The 20,007-nt window shown below is 35.5% G+C and overlaps 1 protein-coding gene across 3 annotated transcripts in view; it reads left to right on the top strand.

Moving 5' to 3' along the window:
• The window catches only part of USP9X (ubiquitin specific peptidase 9 X-linked), a 125,305-nt gene that overhangs the window by 38,693 nt on the left and 66,605 nt on the right, over positions 1-20,007 (top strand). For 2 of the 3 annotated variants that reach the window (XM_060087965.1, XM_060087966.1), the window contains 10 exons: positions 1,495-1,607; positions 2,909-3,127; positions 5,933-6,048; positions 6,495-6,746; positions 6,828-6,966; positions 9,403-9,555; positions 10,470-10,574; positions 14,870-15,076; positions 16,497-16,633; positions 17,811-17,959. In XM_060087965.1, coding sequence (XP_059943948.1) covers positions 1,495-1,607; positions 2,909-3,127; positions 5,933-6,048; positions 6,495-6,746; positions 6,828-6,966; positions 9,403-9,555; positions 10,470-10,574; positions 14,870-15,076; positions 16,497-16,633; positions 17,811-17,959 — 1,590 coding nt within the window. The remainder of the gene's footprint in view (positions 1-1,494; positions 1,608-2,908; positions 3,128-5,932; positions 6,049-6,494; positions 6,747-6,827; positions 6,967-9,402; positions 9,556-10,469; positions 10,575-14,869; positions 15,077-16,496; positions 16,634-17,810; positions 17,960-20,007) is intronic. The other variant, XM_060087967.1, reaches the window with a different exon arrangement.

Raw genomic sequence — 20,007 nt, 5'->3', positions numbered from 1 at the left:
AATTCAGCAAATTTTTGAAGACTTCTGTCCTAGACATGTTTTAGGTCCTGACTGTACAGTGATAGGTAAAAACACACAATGGTATTTCATTTAATATCATTGACATTCATTAGACATGCAATCCCCTCCTCCTCCCCATATTTCTTTGGAACCGTGGTTTATTTTAATTTTAGGCAAGGTTCAGATTTTTTAAACTACAGTACTGGGCTTAAATGTCATGTCTGTTGTACAACCAAAATCAAATAATACTCTTATGTTCAAATTGAATGGCTTCTCATTTTGTCATCAAGAGTTAAAGATTATTTTGTGTGTCTGGGGGCATGTAGCTCTGTTGCCTTTCTGAAATCAGGTGAAATTAAAAAAAAGATATAGGGCTTCCCTGGTGGCGCAGTGGTTGAGAGTCCGCCTGCCGATGCAGGGGACACGGGTTCGTGCCCTGGTCCGGGAAGATCCCACGTGCCACGGAGCGGCTAGGCCCGTAAGCCATGGCCACTGGGCATGCGCGTCTGGAGCCTGTGCTCCGCAACGGGAGAGGCCACAACAGTGAGAGGCCTGCGTACCACAAAAAAAATAATAATAATAAAATAAAATAAAGATATAAAGAAACATAGATGTTGAGCCAGTGGAAGAGACTAATATGGAAGATGATAATTTATCTTTAATCAATGAAACTCTTCTGTAGAATAGTAGAATAGTATTTGATGTCAAATGGATAATGTACAACCAAAATGAGATTTTAAAAATAGTTGAGAAACGTCACTTTTTAAAAAATTTTTATTAATTTTATTTATTTTTGTCTGCGTTGGGTCTTCATTGCTGCGTGCGGGCTTTCTCTAGTTGCGGTGATTGGGGGCTACTCTTCGTTGCGGTGTGCGGCCTTCTCATTGGGTTGGCTCCTCTTGTTGCGGAGCACTGGCTCTAGGCGCGCGGGCTCAGTAGTTGTGGCTTGCAGGCTTTAGAGCACGGGCTCAGTAGTTGTGGCGCACGAGCTTAGGTGCTCTGTGGCATGTGGAATCTTCCTGGACCAGGGCTTGTACCCGTGTCCCCTGCATTGGCAGGCGGATTCTTAACCACTGCGCCACCAGGGAAGTCCCCAAAAAACATCATTTAAAAAATTTTAAGATTTGTTGTCAGAGAGTAAAATACTGTGAAGTATTTAAATCCCCTATCACATGGTACTCATAACCATTTTGTATTTAAGGTTGGTCCAGTGTCATAATTTGAAATAGTTTCAATTCATCTTAATATTACTTGGATTAATGTACTTTTATACAGTTAACTATTTTTGAAATTCTTTGAAGATTATTTTTGTTTCTGAATCTGTTACCTTTTTGACCTCTTATACATAATGCTGTGAGTTTTTTTCCAAAGCTAGTCGGCAGTTGTTAGCTGTTACTGAATATTTTACAATTATTACTTTTTATCATGTAATTGGACATTGTAAGACAACCAGAGAAATATTTTGTTTACATTAATTTTTCTCCCTTTTCTTAGGCCTTGATGTTAAAAGTGAAGCATGTCAGCGATTTTTTCGAGATGGGCTAACAATATCTTTCACTAAAATCCTTACAGACGAGGCAGTGAGTGGCTGGAAGTTTGAAATTCATGTGAGTCTTTCATTTGAATTTTAAAAATCAGATTTATGTAGTGATGAGTGTGTTTTCTTATATAGTATATTTGGTTATATATTTGATCCATTAATTAAAGGATTTTAAAATGAGAAACTTTAAAAATACTTTTCATTATAATTTTTGTTGAAAGAAGCATGATCATTTAGAATGAGTGTGAGATTTAGAGTTAGAAAACATTGGTTTAATCTGTCTCCTTGGTTCTCAAGTGCCTTGTGACTTTTGACAAGTGACCATATTTCACTGAAAATATGACAGTTGTGAAATGCACCACTCACTCACTTTATGTACCACTGAGGAAGGAAAACACCCAAGATGGGGACTCTATTATCTGAGACACAAAGGGTCAATGCAGAGAGATAAACTTAACATACAGAAAGAAACACCAAAGAAACCTGCACATTTCAACTTTGGCACCTGGTAGAGGGGGAAAATAACTCTTAAAAACTTAAACCACAAGCCAGTATTCAAACAGTTTTGAAGCCTGAATTCAAGTCAGAGTTGTGATACAAAAAATATCAAATGGGGAACTTAAAGTGGTCTCAGGTTGGTGGTGTCCCCAGATGACTGGCAGAAACCAAGACAAGTCTCTATAAATACCTTCAGTCTAGGTAAATGCACTATGCATTGATTATGTGATGCAATCAGATTCCAGAGATCTTAAAAAGTGAAAAGAAATGTGCATTTTTAGATTGAAGTACCATAATTACTCCAAGTCTCTGTTCTTGTTTATAATATGGAAATATGGTTATAAATTGTGAATCAGGGCATATTTTTATGCCCTGTGAACTATTTCCCAAATATAACCATAGCATAAAAATACCAACATCTTCTAATTCAACATGTAAGTTTTTAAGTATAGAATGGAAACTTTGGGAGTGGTATCAGACTTTTGCATTGAGGCGTAGATAGCAAACCTACTCCACCTGGGATATTTGATGATACATTGTTTAGATTTTAGAATTGTTGCCTCTAGTCGGAAAATTGCATAGAGAAAGCAGTGGTAATTTGCATCTTGTCTGGGGACATAGAGCAGTGCCTACTTCATTTTGTAAGTCATTGCAAATAGCTTTTGAAAGTAGGTACTATATAAATTGTAAAGTAAATGCTAATTTCTTTTTTGATATATCAATTTGATCCCAATATTAGTAAAATTAAACATAACTCAAATGATCGGTATAGCACAATTGAGAGGTCATTATTAAGATATAATTAATCAAGATCAGAAGATATTTCTGTTCGGGATGGTTTGATCTCATTAATTATTCTGTATATAACAGAGGTGTATTATCAACAATACTCATCGCCTGGTGGAGCTATGTGTGGCCAAGTTGTCCCAAGACTGGTTTCCACTTCTAGAACTTCTCTCCATGGCCTTAAATCCTCATTGCAAATTCCATATCTACAATGGTACACGTCCATGTGAATCCGTTTCCTCAAATGTTCAGTTGCCTGAAGATGAACTCTTTGCTCGTTCTCCAGACCCTCGATCACCAAAAGTGTGTTGGTTTGTTATTTTCAAAGTTAAATATTACAGTTGTTTTGCTCTGCTATAGACCTTTAAATGATCTGAACCTACTGTTAACATGGAGGAGGGTAATTTCACATTGCTCTTAAAGGGATTTTGCATTATTTTGTAATTTTTTTTTTAACTTAAAAATATTTTTGGCTTTCTCCATGTAGTTAGTCCCCATTGTCTTCTGCCCAGCCTCTTGGGAAATAGTCATAATTTGGGTTGGTATGAAACAGAGCATATTTTTTCCTTTTAAATAAGAGTAGAGTAGGAGATTACTTCTTTGACCAAGGCCTGGCTAATGTGTCATAAAGCTATAGAAATTACAAATGAAAACAAAATAGCAAAACTTACAGATACCAATGAAATATATATAGTATACATAAACATAAAAGTTCTCCAATGTAAATTTTCTATGCCAGCATAAACAGAATGTACATTAAAAAATGCATCCCTAAGCTGTACTTCTTTTAATAAATATTAAATAATTAACCATATATAATTTTTAAACTTTAGAATTTAGGAAGACTTTTTAAATATTGATGACTTTATTTTTTTAAAAAACAGGAAGATTTGAACATATATATATATATATTTGGTTTATTCTGTTAAAAGTGGAAATCATCAAAACTTACTGAACTTAGAGCTGAGAATTTCTGGTATTTCCCAAGGTTCCTATTGTTGCCACTTCAGGCTTTTTTTTGTTTGAGTAAATCAAATTAATATTTAAATAATGGCAATCTCTAAAATATACCTGTATTTTTTTTTTAATTTTACCTAATTTTTTGCTCTGTAGGTCAGTAGTAATCTTTAAGAGTCTGAAAGGGTACAAGTTGATTTACGATGGCTTCTGGTTGAAGACATTTTTAAATATCTTTGAAGCCTAGCTTTTCTTGAGTATTATTAATTTTTGAGTATTCCTAATTGCGTAAGTGTACATTGCAGCTGAAAACATATGAGATTAGCTATAGACTGATTCTTTACTTTGTGCACATACATATACTGTGTTATATATACATAACTGTTGAGTATATCAACCTAATTGTCTCATTCCAGTTACTGGAGAAATAAAAATACATTACATAATAAGTATGTACTTTCTTAGAATTGCTGAATGCCAGAAGGGACCTGGTGAATTAAATGCTCAGATTTTTAATTTTTTTTTTAAAATAGCTTAATGATTTATTGCAAAATGAGCATCCATGTAACCCACTCAGGTCAAGAAATATAGTACATTGTCACTCCCCGGAGGCCCCCTTCCACACTCCCTCCCAATCATTGCCCCCTCTGGCCTTCCTAACATTAAGTAATGTCCTGACTAATAAAATCATTTCCTTGCTTTTCTTTATAGCTGGACTCAAGCACATGTCCATAATCCCTGTAGTTTAGTTTTGTCTATTTAAAATACCTTATGAAAATTAAATTGACATAAATTCTTTTGTATCTGACTTTATCTCAACAGATTTCTTTGTAAGAATCAGAGTTTTAATTGTTTTGATTTAGCCTTTTAAGGCCAAATAAAAAGGAAAACATTATAATGAACTTACATAGAAATACGGTAGTTGATTTATTTGAGAATTTAATTGATTTAGAGTCTCATAAAAATCATATCAGAACTACCATAGTGTCTCTTTAAAGCAGTTACCTTTTACTTAGCGTTTTCCCTTTGTCCTGAACACTGCTTTTTGTTTGTTTTTGAATAGCTGTAGAAATTATTTTTGCTTAAGACTTAAGTAGAGAAAGTGCCCCTTTTTCCCCCTCTTGTTTTTCTTCCCTCAGTGACTTCCAAAATGTGGCCTTTTAGAAGAAGGCAAGGAATTAAAGGTTGTCTTAAGTACATGACTCTTTAGATACATTTGATTCTTTTATCTGTATAAGCTTTTTTTTTTTTTTTGCGGTATGCGGGCCTCTCACTGTTGTGGCCTCCCCCGTTGCGGAGCACAGGCTCCGGACGCGCAGGCTCCGGACGCGCAGGCCCAGCGGCCATGGCTCACGGGCCCAGCCGCTCCGCGGCACATGGGATCCTCCCAGACCGGGGCACGAACCCGCATCCCCTGCATCGGCAGGCGGACTCTCAACCACTTGCGCCACCAGGGAGGCCCTGTATAAGCTTTTGATTCCTTTTTAATTTGCCTATCCCAGCTGCACTGTACTTGTGAGTTACTTGCCATCCCTTAAAGAGGTTGAAAGATAATTCTTACTATTGTATTGTGGTACCTCTAAGATGAGAACTGGGTTTATTCACATGAGTCAAAACAAAGCATCAACCAGCATGTTCTAGTTAGGAACAAAAAATAGAATACCAGGGATTAGTTTTTAATGGATAGGTCACTCTTTGGCTTTAAGATTATTGTATTTCTAGGGTGTTTGTAGTTATTCACAACTACAACAAAAAATAAATTCAAGCAATCTCTTAGGTTACCAAATATCTTTTTTTTAAAGAGTCTTTTTACCCCCTTAAGTTTTTTAAAATACCTTCAGATAATAAGGTATTCTTATATGGTGGGATCTCTGAGATAGAAGTGTGGCTTCTAATTCCTGTTCACCAGCTATATCGTTACAAACAAACAACTGTGCCCTAGTGATCTACTACTTATGCTTTTCTCACAGACAGGATTACTGTGAATAATATGCAATATTTCGTGTCTTTTTTCAAAGATGGTTTTACATAATAATTTTCTTTTATTGAATTTCCTGTTTCTAGTATGTTTCAATCAAGAAATTACTTCAGATAGCATTTTTCCCCCCCAAAAGCAGGAAGTTAACTTTTTTATTAACTGTATTGTTGCAGGGTTGGCTCGTGGATCTTCTCAACAAATTCGGCACTTTAAATGGGTTTCAGATTTTGCATGATCGTTTTATTAATGGATCAGCATTAAATGTTCAAATAATTGCAGCCCTTATTAAGTAAGTTTTGTTTTAAAATTAATCTTCAGTGCATTATAGAAATTGCTATTTAATTGCTTGATAAAAGTTTCTTTTTTCAAATGTGGTTTCTTCTCTTTAGCTGGTAACTTGGATTTTTTTATTTTTTAAAGGAAATACTCTGGTTTATTTTATTTTTTTATTTTTTATTATTATTTTTAAAAATATTTATTTGGCTGTGCTGGGTCTTTGTTGCGGCACGCGGGATCTTTGGTTGCAGCATGCGGGCTCTTAGTTGCAGCATGCAGGATCTAGTTCCCCAATCAGGGATTGAACCTGCACCCCTGCATTGGGAGTGCGGAGTCTTAACCACTGGACCACCAGGGAAGTCCCCAGATTGTTTTAAAGTAATAGGTACAGTCTGAGTTCAATCCTAGTTGAATTGTAAGAAATTGAATGTTAAAAGATTTTTGTCTTTCTTGTTTCAGACCATTTGGACAATGCTATGAGTTTCTCACTCTTCATACAGTGAAAAAGTACTTCCTTCCAATAATAGAAATGGTTCCACAGTTTTTAGAAAACTTAACTGATGAAGAACTGAAAAAAGAAGCAAAGAATGAAGCCAAAAATGATGCTCTTTCAATGATTATTAAATCTTTGAAAAATTTAGCTTCAAGGGTTCCAGGACAAGAAGAAACTGTAAAAAATTTAGAAATATTTAGGTTAAAAATGATACTTAGGTAAGATATTTACTTTACCTCTTGAAATAATTATTTATGTGAATGTTTAGAATCGTATTTAACACTGAATTTCTCTTACAGATTATTGCAAATTTCTTCTTTTAATGGAAAGATGAATGCACTTAATGAAGTTAATAAAGTGATATCTAGTGTATCATACTACACTCATCGGCATGGTAACCCTGAGGAGGAAGAATGGCTCACAGCTGAACGAATGGCAGTAAGTCCTTTGATTCTACTTTCATGAATAAGAATCTATCTAAGGCAAAAATCAGAATAGCTCTACTTAAAGTTAGTAATGTTAATGAAATTGGGAGGTGTTTGGATTGATTTACAACTGTTAATCCTGAGAACTTTTTGTGATAACATGGTTTATTATTTGGTATATTTGGTGGTATATAATTGTTTGATGATAATGGATAGCTTAGCACATCTTTTATAAGCTTATTGCCGAATGTAGGTGTTCTGAAGTAATTATTAGCTTGTCGGGTGAGGGTTGAAATTGAGTAAATATAGGTGATTTGGGGAATAGATTGGGTAGTATCTGGTAGCTATTGAATGAAGTGGCCTATTCATTTGACGAATTCCACTTAAAGATTTTAAAATAGGAAATATAATTATTGGAATAAGATACACATGAGTTAATGTTTTGTCATCATTGTAAGGACTTTGCCTAAGCACTTATATTTACATCATTTTGATGTTGAAAGTTTAGGAAACTTTATTTACCCTAGATAATTTGCATATATTATAGTTTAAAATGAATAAGAATGCTACTTAAATATTGGTTGAATAACTTTAGTGCATACTGTCTGACGGTACTGAGGAGACATCTGTAAAAGAACTGTCCTTGACCTCAAGGAGGCCTCAGTTTAATAGGGAAAACAGTGATTAGAATGTGATAAAAAGTATGTGGAGGATGCCTAGACACATTGGCCCTGTGTTAGGGGGTCAGGTGGTAGACATCTAGTTTTGTGTATCTGATTTGTCTGTTCACCTTGTGGAAAGTCGGGCACAGAGCTACTCAGTGTGGTCTGAGGTCTGGTTCTGGTCCTTGAGCTATTGCCAAGGCTAGATGAATATGGCAGATGGCATTGAGTGTTTAGAAACTTCTGTAGCAATTTGATATTGCCACATTTTAATTGTATTCTACAAAAATATCTGTCTGTAATAGATTAGAAGTAAAAAAGGACCTTTACCAGCTGAGAAGTGTACTTCCTTTCTCTAGCACATTTTGGGGCTAAGTACTTTTTATTCTCATTAAGTTGAATAGTGTAAAATCATACAATATGGACTGTTACCTTTGTATTGTATCATGAGTTAGTTTTCTTTTGTTGATTTAAATACTAAATAAAATACCTGTCGAGCAATATAGCATAGTGTTAGCGAAACACAGACTTCGGTAGTTTTCAGCCTTGATTCAGATTCTGGTTCCAACACTTCTGAGCCTGTTTACTTTTCCATAATGGGGTAATACAGCCTTCATTAGGATTGTTGAGAAGATTAAAAAGCTAATGGATAAGCAATAATAGTGTAATTGGTTAGTAAATAAAAGTAAAAAGTACCTTTTCACCCAAATCAAAACTGGTATAAAAAAATCTAAAGATCCTAAAATAGGTCCTGTAACCCACCATACCTAAACCATGGTGATCGCTACATTTATTTATTTAAAAATTTATTTTATTTATTTATTTTTGGCTGCGTTGGGTCTTAGTTGCTGTGCGTGGGCTTTCTCTAGTTGTGGCGAGAGGGGGCTACTCTGTTGTGGTGCGTGGGCTTCTCATTGCGGTGGCTTCTCTTGTTGCGGAGCACCGGCTCTAGGTGCGCAGGCTTCAGTAGTTGTGGCTCGCGGGCTCTAGAGTGCAGGCTCAGTAGTTGTGGCGCACGGGCTTAGTTGCTCCGCGGCATGTGGGATCTTCCCAGACCAGGGCGCAAACCTGTGTCCCCTGGGCAGGCGGATTCTTAACCACTGTGCCACCAGGGAAGCCCAGTTGCTACATTTAAATAATAATTTTCTGAGTAAATGCTGGAGTAAAATCTTTTTAATGACTTCACTGTTTCTAATTCATGGAAACATTTCTGTATGTGCAAAATTAAGTTCCATGAAATTATTGTGATTTTTCATAATTTTGTATCAAAAGAACACATAACCATGTTACATTAGGGCATTATATTTTGAGGTTTTTTTTGTTTTGTTTTTTTGTTTGTTTTTGTTTTTTTGCGGTACGCGGGCCTCTCACTGTTGTGGCCTCTCCTGTTGCGGAGCGCAGGCTCAGCAGCCGTGGCTCACGGGCCTAGCCGCTCCGCGGCATGTGGAATCTTCCCGGACTGGGGCACGAGCCCGTGTCCCCTGCATCGGCAGGTGGACTCTCAACCACTGTGCCACCAGGGAAGCCCATATTTTGAGTTTTTAAATTCCTACTAATGTTTAAAAGTGTGAACAGGGACTTCCCTGGTGGTTCAGTGGGCAAGGCTGCGCTCCCAATTCAAGGGGGCCCGGGTTCGATCCCTGGTTGGGGAACTAAATCCCACGTGCATGCTGCAACTAAAAAAAAAGAAAGAAAGAAAGAAAAAAAAACCCTGGAAGCTAAAAGTGTGAACAATACTTTGTATATATTTTTAGAAGCTTTGAAACAAGTGTTTGAATTCTATTTAGGAGTGGATACAGCAGAACAATATTTTATCAATAGTCTTGCGAGATAGTCTTCATCAACCACAGTATGTAGAAAAGCTAGAGAAGATTCTTCGTTTTGTCATCAAAGAAAAGGCCCTGACCTTACAAGATCTTGATAATATCTGGGCAGCGCAGGTAAGGAATTTAAGATGGTGGCTCTTTGGTTTGTAAAAGAAATGTACTAAAAACTAAAGAAATGGTAGTACTTGTAGTTAAATGGGATGAAGACTTATACTGTTTAAATTTCAGTATAGGTAAATGCTTATTGTTTACAGAAGTCCTGTCAAGAATCCTTTTGAGATGGCCAGTAATATTTTTAAAATAAAAAATATTCCAACATCTACTGTATGTATTTGGTAAAGGTTGGCAATATGTAGGTTTTAAATAAGAGGCAAACGTAAAATAATAAGAAATGTCTATTGAAAGAGTATAAGACATCCATAATTGGTTTCTTCATATACTTAAAACAAAGAAGTCTGATGTCAGGAAAGTTAAATCACTAGATTATTTATAAAAACCTGTAATAATCCAAAGGATTAATAGCTTTTAGAAGGATAAGTGATCTTTGGTCTCAGAGATAGAAACTATGTGATTCCTTTGATTATCTTAATGACAAGTTTCTATTCATGGATCACTTGGGAAGTATTGATGAGTTCTAGATTACAAAGCTTTGCTTATTGAGTCTGTAGAAACCAAGAAAGCATTCAGTTTTGCCTTTGAGTGCTTAAGGTTCCAGTTTTGAAACAGTACCACTGGTGGGCCTTATTCTCCTATTTGCAATGTTAGAACTGGCATGTTAAATTCAATAAACTGTAATAAAAGTTCACATGAATTCCCAAAGTCTACGTTAACCATGTATGTCAAGAAATTGAGTTGTCAGGTTTTAGATGGCAGTTCTAAAACATGTAAAATATTAGGAATTTTCTTAGGTTACACAGTTAGTCGGAGATGGGAATACTTTATTAATTAGTAGTTTTCCACAGACAGTGTATGCTACTTATTGCTGTTCAAATTTTAGTATGGTCTGATTTTCTTTGGTTTTTCAATAGGCAGGGAAGCATGAAGCCATTGTGAAGAATGTACATGATCTACTGGCAAAGTTGGCATGGGATTTTTCTCCTGAGCAACTTGATCATCTTTTTGATTGCTTTAAGGTAATAGTTAACATAGTAGTACAGTTTCATTTTTAATAGAATAATTCATTAAATCTATGAATGGTTCTTACCCAGTAAGTACTTAAATGGAAATCATTAAACAGTTTCTAGTATAAAGGTATTGACCATTGTTTTCTTTTTCAATGAGATCTTGATGTTCATTTTTATAATAATAGTCCTCATAAATAAGGATTTTTTTTTTTAATTCAGTTGTCAATTTGGATTCCTTTCCCCTAGCAGTTTGTGTTTTTATTATAGGTTCAAGTGAACTGTAGGGCTGCAGGGAAGGATTAATTGGTTGCAATGAAAAATAAAGAATCAACAGCAAGGACTACCAATACCTTAATAGTCTGGGGTGATATGCACAGGCAAATTGGAAATGTAATTCATGGACTTAATGGAAATGTAATTCAAAAGGTAGCCCAAGAGCTCCTACAGTCATATCTGCATTGGTACCATCATGCACTTTTTAAAGCCATATTGTGTAGTGGTCTCTCTCCAGTTACTAGTGCTGGGTTTGTAAAAGCCAAGTGTTTGGTGAATTTGTGGATTAAGAACACAAGATGTTATGGCAGTGTTCACAGAGGGGCATTCTGTTAACAACTGGCATTAGATCATGAAGGTATCTTGTTAAAAATAACAGTTATAACAGTTCTACTGACTGCTGGTGGGAACATAAGTTCCTACAACCACTTAGGAAAATAGTTTGGTGTTTCTGGAAAAGTGTAAGATTTTCATGACTTAGTCGGTTTGACTTCTGAATATATACTGTAGAGAAACTCATGCATATGTACACCAGTATACACAGTCAACATTTGTGGCAGAATTATTTATAATAGCTAAAAATTGCTATGTAAGATGGATAAATTGTGGAATGTTCATATAATGAAACGTAACAATGAGAATGAGCAGATTTGAGCAGCTCAGCCACAAGGGTGAGTCTAATAAACAGAAGGTTGAAGAAAGGAATGAAGGCACACAAGAATTTCATATACCTTGATTGCATTAACATAAACTCCAGAAATAGACCCAGCTAGCTTCTGGAGTGCTGCTTATTTTTGACCTGGGTAATAGTTACATAGGTGTTTACATTATGTAGTATAATGTGTATGTTTGTACCTTTCTTGATGTGTATTTCACAATTTTAAAGAAAAAATAATACCAATTACTGGCTTCTACCCGAGACCAATTAACTCTGAGTTGCTAGGAATGGGGCCTGGGAGTCTGTATTTTAAGCAAGATTCTCAGATGAATCTTAAGTACATTAAAGTTGTAAATCACTGCCTTATGGAAAAATTAAGTTTGAAGTACAACAAAGGCAGCTAAGGAAATAATAGAATCAGTTACGGTGGGTACTCTAAAGTTAATTGCCATTCATTTTTAATTTTGAGATGACTTATGAAATGACGGTACGTGACCAGTGACGACCATGATGGGAGGAGAAAGAAGAGGTTGATTGTTATTACATTCTCTGGACCCTCCACCCCCTCTTATAAGAGTGGTCTAAATACAATAATAGTCTAAATATAAAAATAATTCCATCTGTGCTCTCCCCCCCTTTGGATTAATAGATGTTTATTGAGCGCTTACTATTTGGTAACAAGCACTGTTTTTTGAGGTGTTGATAAAACTAACGTTCTTATGGAGTGTGTCTTGAAACTTTTTACTAAAGATGATTCAAAAGAAGCATGAAGTCCAGGTCACTTTGCAGTTCTTTATAGAGTGCAACCAAATGATTTCAAAGCTTATTGATTAGACTTATGTACTTGCCTGGTCTAGCTGGTCTGTTTTTTCAATGTCTGAGTTCTAATTCAGTCTTCGTTCTTCAAAGTGGTTATACCAGTTTACAGTCCCATTGAGATTTTCACATCCTTGCCAGCACTTGTTTTTGTCAGAATTTGTGAGTTTTGACAGTCTGCTTGGTATGAAATGTTACTTCATTGTCGTATTGTTTGTTGTTTTTTTTGCGGTATGTGCGCCTCTCACTGCTGTGGCCTCTCCCAATGCGGAGCACAGGCTCCGGACGTGCAGGCTCAGCGGCCATGGCTCACGGGCCCAGCCGCTCCGCGGCATGTGGGATCCTCCCGGACCGGGGCACGAACCCATGTCCCCTGCATCGGCAGGTGGACTCTCAACCACTGCGCCACCAGGGAAGCCCCCGTAGTGGTTTTTATATCCTTGATCACTAATGAAGTTGAACATCTTTTCATATGTTTCTATTCTCCTTTTGTGTGTGTGTGAAAAGCCTATTCAAGTCTTTTGCCTAATTTTTCCCTTTTGAGTTGTTTGTACTTTTCTTATTGGTTCTTAGGAATTCTTGACATATTCTGAATGCTAGTCATCTTTATCAGTTCAAGTATTGCAAATTGTGGTTGTTGTTTTTTTTTTTAACTCACCTTATGGTGGCTTTGGATGAACAAATGTTCTTTATTTTTTTAAGGAAGGAATTTTTATTGATTTATTTGGCTGCATTGGGTCCTTGTTGCTGTGCACGGGCTTTCTCTAGTTGTGGCAAGCGGGGACTACTCTTCATTGCGGTGCGTGGGCTTCTCATTGTGGTGGCTTCTCTTGTTGTGGAGCATGGGCTCTAGGCGTGCAGGCTTCAGTAGTTGTGGCACGTGGGCTCTAGAGCGCAGGCTCAGGAGTTGTGGTACACGGGCTTAGTTGCTCCATGGCATGTGGGATCTTCCCGGACGAGGGCTCGAACCCATGTCCCCTGCATTAGCAGGTGGATTCTTAACCACTGCACCACCAGGGAAGCCCTGAACAAATGTTCTTAATGGATTCTCCTTTACATATTTAATGACTTTAGTATATGTCTGTTAGAGATAAGTACATAAAGAAAAACTTCACAATATCCTTATCATACCTAAAAACTAATAATTCCTTAATATTGTCACATAGTCATAAAACTTTAGTTGCCTCAGATTATACCTTATTTTTGGAGTTTGTTTGAGCTACGCTCCATAGTTTGTAATCAGTTGCATATGTCTTTTAAGTCTCTTTGAATCTACAGTTCCCCCCTTTGTCTTTACTTTTTCCTTGTAAATTATTTGTTGAGGAAACTGGATTGATTATTGCTTTGCTGTATATCAAAAGTATGATACAGAGCCTTTTTTGTTGTTGTTTTGCTAGAATATATCATAGGTGGTGATGTACTCTTCTTTAGGAGGCACATAATGCTTGCTGGTCTCTCTCTTTAAAATGTTCTTAATTGTAATATAGTCTAATATTTCAGTCTTTTCGTATATTCCTAGCAGCTTTCTCTTATTCCTTTCATAATTTTAAGGGGTCTAGGAGAAATTAGAAGTATGCACTCCAGTTGACTTATGACATATCCTGTATTTATCACATTGTAAATGTCTGAATAATAATTCCATTGAAAGGCTCCTCTGTAATTTACTTAATCATCCTTCTGCTATTTGCCATTAGGTTGATTTCAGTTTATTTTCCAATAAACACTGATTATCAACTTTATACATACACCTTTCCTCATGTTGTTTAGCAACATCCCTGACCTCTACCCACCAGATGCCACCAGCCTGCACACATACCCCATTGTATAAACTGGGCATTTAAAAAGTACCATTTTAGAGAGGGTTTGTTTTTTTGTTTTTTTCCATTTTAGAGTTTTTAAATGAGTATTCTGTCTTCTAAATTGAAATAGCATTGTATCATTTCTGTTCTGTGTAAGTCTTGGATAATAACAGACTTTGTTATAGACTTCTGTTTTTAAATGCGTGTAATGCACATTGCTCTATAAAAGACTTTTTTCATTTATTATGAAAATCTTTGTATATCAAGTTGTCTTTAACATCTTTTAATATAATTTTAAAGGTGCAAATGACAGACTGAATCTAAGGCAGTAGTTTTCAACAGGAGGCTGTTTGGCTTCCCAGAGATGCTTGGCAATATCTGGAGATACTTTTCGTTGTCACAGCTATAGGAGGAGGAGTTGCTACTGGCTTCTAGTGGGGTAGAGGCCAGGGGTGCCGTTAAACTTCATACAGTGCACGTGACAGCCCCCCACAAAACTGGAAGAAGAGTTTTCCAGTCCAGAATGTTTGTAGTACCAAGGTTGAGAAACTCTGATCTATGGTATTTAACTGTAAATGGAGATTCTTTTGTTTTTCCTGGAGTTTAAATCTGTCCTGTCTTATCGCTCAGATACCACTTGAATAATGCTGTGCTCAGCTGTGTTGTTTTTCTGATGAATATAGTTAATCCAGTGACAATTTTAAGCAGTGACCAATAAATATGTGTTGTTTCCATATCATTTTAAAAAAAATTTCTAGGCCAGTTGGACAAATGCAAGTAAAAAGCAGCGAGAAAAGCTACTTGAGCTGATACGTCGTCTTGCAGAAGATGATAAAGATGGTGTGATGGCACACAAAGTGTTGAACCTCCTGTGGAATCTGGCCCATAGTGATGATGTGCCTGTAGACATCATGGACCTGGCTCTCAGTGCCCACATAAAAATACTAGATTATAGTTGCTCCCAGGTAAGGTTTTGCTGCCTTGCTCACTTTTTGTGACCCTTCTCCTTCACCATGAGGATGGCTTAGATATAGAATAGTTCCAGGTTTTTCTGACATTGTTATTTTTGAAGTGATCTTTAAGAATTGACATACTTTGAAAAAAAAAAAAAAAAAAGAATTGACATACTTTGTTCATGTAAGTCCACCTTCCTCTTAGGTCTCTATGTCTAAGTTTTGTGCATCATCTAAAAGCAGTTTAGTCTTCTTAGTAGAAAGACGGTATAAACAAAACGAGTAATGTAGTGGTGGTAGTGTCAGATGTATGGTGCTGAAATACCAGTTTCAAATATCAATAGATCATATAAGATATTAAAGTTGATTATGGACTTTAGAGGTAAGAGAAGTTAGGTTTTCTTTGCTTCTTACGGAAGTTAAGAAGAATTAGTAGAACTTCCTAAACACTAAAACATTTAGTGCCTTCCCTATGAGCAGATCACACAACAGCTTCCCTGTATTCTAACTTGTAGCATGTGTATCTTTTTAATTCATGGTAAAATGAATATTGCTGAGTAACTAATTTCCTACTTGTTAAAACTATTTCCTATACTAATGAACTGAAATTAGGTAAGAATAAGCTCACGTAGGTGTAGGTGTTTTCTTTTTTTTTTTTTCCACTAGTTGTACTAGTAGTTCATTAAGTATTTAGTGTACCAAATAGTAATAAGAACCTTGTGTTTAAATTATTTCATTAAAGAGAGACACAAACACAAAATAATAATAATCTGTACTTAAAATTGTTAGGTATACAAACCTACATTTCTGATTATTATTGACTCAGGGAAGGAGTAAAGTAAATAAAGTATGAGAAGTAAAATATATCTGAAGTAATTTTGATTTTATAACATTAATTTTTAATTGCTTATACCTGTTTCTGTCTCTCTTCTTGTGTGTGAATTTATTTTTGGTGAATTTTTTTCACTCAGTTGCCGTACTATTTTCTTGGTAAAACATAAATTTTCAATGTTCCTTACTATGCTAAAAACAAACCCATACAGAGTAACAATTGGAGTTACGTGTTATTGCTGGATTTTATTATGTGGTAGAATCTCTTAATACATTGGATAAAGCTAAATGTCTACCTCCTGGCAACTTAAAATCAAACTTTTCAGTGTGCTTAATACCTTTCTGTAGATATATCTGAATCCGTGTCATGTTGAGTTTTTATAATAGTGTTTTACTTTGGGGAGTTTTGGTAGTATATGTGGATTAAAAATGTACTTAAAAGCAGCTTTTTATTATTATTAAATTCTTTACTGCAGTTACAGCATAATGTGTATGATGCTAATCTTATAAGAAAAGCTCTGTTTTGTAATTCTCAAACTAATTTGAAGGTGGAATTCTCCTGAGTATTGACCTATATAAAACATTGAAATTGTTTTTTAAGGACCGTGACACACAGAAAATACAGTGGATAGATCGCTTTATAGAAGAACTTCGTACAAATGACAAATGGGTAATTCCTGCACTGAAACAAATAAGAGAAATTTGTAGTTTGTTTGGCGAAGCACCTCAAAATTTGAGGTAAGGCTTTTAACAGAAAATTTCAATATTTTTATTTATGTATTTTATTGAAAAGAAACGGCATTGTCAGTTGGTGAAAGCAAGTTTTAATTTTAAAAAAGAAAATTACAGTGGGGTGACAGGACGCTTACACATGGATTAAATTTGAACAAAAGAGGATTCCTTTTCATATCCACCTCTTTTATTGATGAGGAAGTAAGACACAATTTAGTGATAAGTATCAGAATAAAGATGATAATATTGCTTTCATGTTATCTGTTCCCACTCTTATAACCAGAAAGTACAAGAACAAATTATTCCAGTAACTAAAGTTTGGCATGTAAGATATTTAAAGTCGGCTACTTAACAGAAATTTAGCTAAAATAAATCAGAAAAAAGTATTTTTAAACTATACCTGTCATCTTTCATCATTTGAACATACCTGAAATCTAGTGTTTGAAATTAACTTTAAAAACTATTTAAAAAGCCAATAGGTTTATTTTACTGTGAAAACTTCTGTAGTATGACATTTCAAAGTTAATAAAACGTTAAAACATTGCAAAGTAAACCAATTACGGAAATATAATGTCTGTAAGAAATATATAATATGGATTAGGGTAGATACAGGCAAAAAGGGAAACAAAGAAGGAAGGATAAAATGCAGTGAGGAATGAAATTAATAGATACAACACATGCCACTGAAATTATCTGGCATACTTGATGGAAATAAGAGATAATTCTGTACTTTGAATGCCTAATAAATAAAATTTTAACGAAAGCACTTTCTTTGATTAAATTCTCCACTACATTTACAACCATAATCTTTGTGGTGCTAATGTTACAAGAAATGTTTCTGTTTTATAATTCTGGAAATAATCATGTAAACTTGTAAGTGCTTTGGTACTACTGTAGTATGGGAGAAGAAATCAGTCATTGATTATCCCATAGTGTGAAATTGGAGAATATTAGTGCATAGTTTTTGTATGAAGGAAGAATAGTGGAATTAATATCTTGTTTTTGAGGCATTGATTATTTTCTTTTAAATAGCTTAATATTGTCATTAAAGAAAATAAATGGCCCAAAGTTAATTCTGTTATGAACGAAACCATTTTAAGTGTTTAAATTAGTATCTCAGAATTTAGATTGTATAAGCTCTTTCGATTACAACAGAGTTTAATTGCCTAATTATATTGTTAAGTTCTTCTCGTTTCAGTCAAACTCAGCGAAGTCCCCATGTATTCTATCGCCATGACTTAATCAATCAACTTCAGCACAATCATGCCCTAGTTACTCTGGTAGCAGAAAACCTTGCAACTTATATGGAAAGCATGAGACTATATGCTAGAGGTATGTATTGTAAGCTAACATGAACTATGAAAAATAACAGCAGTTTCCCTTACCAGCATTTTTTTTCATCAGTTACCTTAGAAGTGACAACAAATGTATTTTTAAAGATGCGAGGTAGTTGATTTTATAAACTGTGTTCCTTTATGAACTTGTGATCCACTTTTACTCCCAAATCTTACACACTCTAAACTCCAGGCCAGCATTTCAAGGCTCTTTACTAAGTGCTTGCATTACCCACTCTCCTTGTTAAATTGATTGCTTTTTCTTCCCTGCCTGGGAGCTCTGCCTGCCTATACTACAATTGGTTGTTACCTTCCTAGGTATGTACCTGACTCATTTTCATCCTTTGTTTCCTTACTACCACCACCTTTATCTTTTCAAGAAAACTTTTGCCTAAGTCTGTTCTTGCAAATACTATAGTTCTTTTGTAATCCTAAGTCCATGTTTCATAAGTTCTTCAGACTTTATGAATTAAAAGTTTATAAGAAAGAGATCCGAGGCTACTAGAATCCACACGTTTACGTTGGTTTCAAAGTGTGAATTTGTTTTAACATGTTAAGGTAAAGATTTCTGTGGTGTCAACAGTCCGTTTTTAAGCGCCTGTTGTATGTGGAGCTCTGTTTCAATGTGCTTTTGCCCTCTGACAGTTATGTCTGAGTCTGTGTGCTAGGGTGCAGATGGGTTCTTAGTACATATTCCTCTGTCTTATGCCAAACTCATAGGCCCCAAAATAAACCCCAGAACTATCTTGTAGGTTTAAGTTTCTTCACATTGCCATAGAAAGAAAACTTTATATTACCACAGAGATAGAATTGAACATAATGGTTACTGAACATACCACTCCTTTAACATGTTATAGTAGAGTCTGCAGAAGCCAATATATGTATTAAAAATGAGGATACATCTAATACTCATTATTTGAAGAATTAGAGTAGACTCTTGGCATTGTTGAATAAAATCCCAACCAAGGTGCTTATAAATCAAAAGGTTTTTGCTTTGCTTAACACTTAAGGTACATACATACATTCCCATATAAAACTCAGATAAACATAATTGAAAAACTAAGCAGCTCTCAAGATACCTGAACTGATTTTGTTGACTCTGTTCTTCCGTTTACCACTCTGGGCCAGCTGAGTCCTCCTAGTTAATAGATTGCATAGCCGGTTTAAGCATCAGGCAACTGATAGGCACCAGGCAATAATCTTTTATCATTTCAGTCCTAAGTTCCATCTAAGTAGCATGATAGAGTAATCAACCATATGATTTATGTTATATACCAAATGCAAACAAAATCTGAGAGAGGCAAAAGAGGTTTGCATGTAGTACTCCCAAGCATTCAGACATCTCGGCTCAGTTTAATGTAACTCACATTCTGTTATGATGCCACCTCTTCTTGATGGTACAAAGCCCTCACAGATGCCAATGCAGGCCTTCCCCCCAAATGAAGCCTTAATATAAACCACATGTGTTGCATTGCTAATTTTTACTTAATTTATTTGCATGTGGTATTTCATTTAATTTCATTGTCAGAGGTTGAAAATCCTGCTCTCAGGATTCTCGAGGCTATCAGGAGATGATACATGTACAGTTCAGCCTCACTAGGGTTTTCTTTTCCTTTGTAGTCAAATTCTACATGAGTCATTGCTTCATCTCAATTTCATGGACTGAATGTCTTCAGGCTTCAGTTTCCCCTTCTTATATTGTCTGTATTTTCACAAAGTAAGAGATGTGAATCTGCCTAGATTTGAAACATGACCTAACATATTAGGTGTATGACCTTGAACAAGTTATTTATGCTAGAATAATGCCTGGCACATAGTAAGCCCTTGAATTCTTGTTGCTACTGATATGTTCCCCTGACTTTATTGACACCATACCTTCTGTTTGTCCTAACTATCTTTGATACCTTTTCTTCCTCTATTGTAGTAATCTTCTGATTAATACTGATCAGTCTCCAGATATTTAAATATGGGGGAGAAAATAATTTTTAAAGCTAGTAAAATTCTCCTGTTAAAACAAACTTTCACGCCATTTGGAAATCGATCAAC

The sequence above is a fragment of the Mesoplodon densirostris genome, chromosome X (assembly GCF_025265405.1).
Source record: "Mesoplodon densirostris isolate mMesDen1 chromosome X, mMesDen1 primary haplotype, whole genome shotgun sequence".
Classification (NCBI taxonomy): domain Eukaryota; kingdom Metazoa; phylum Chordata; class Mammalia; order Artiodactyla; family Ziphiidae; genus Mesoplodon; species Mesoplodon densirostris.
This window is presented reverse-complemented; position numbering and strand designations above follow the sequence as displayed.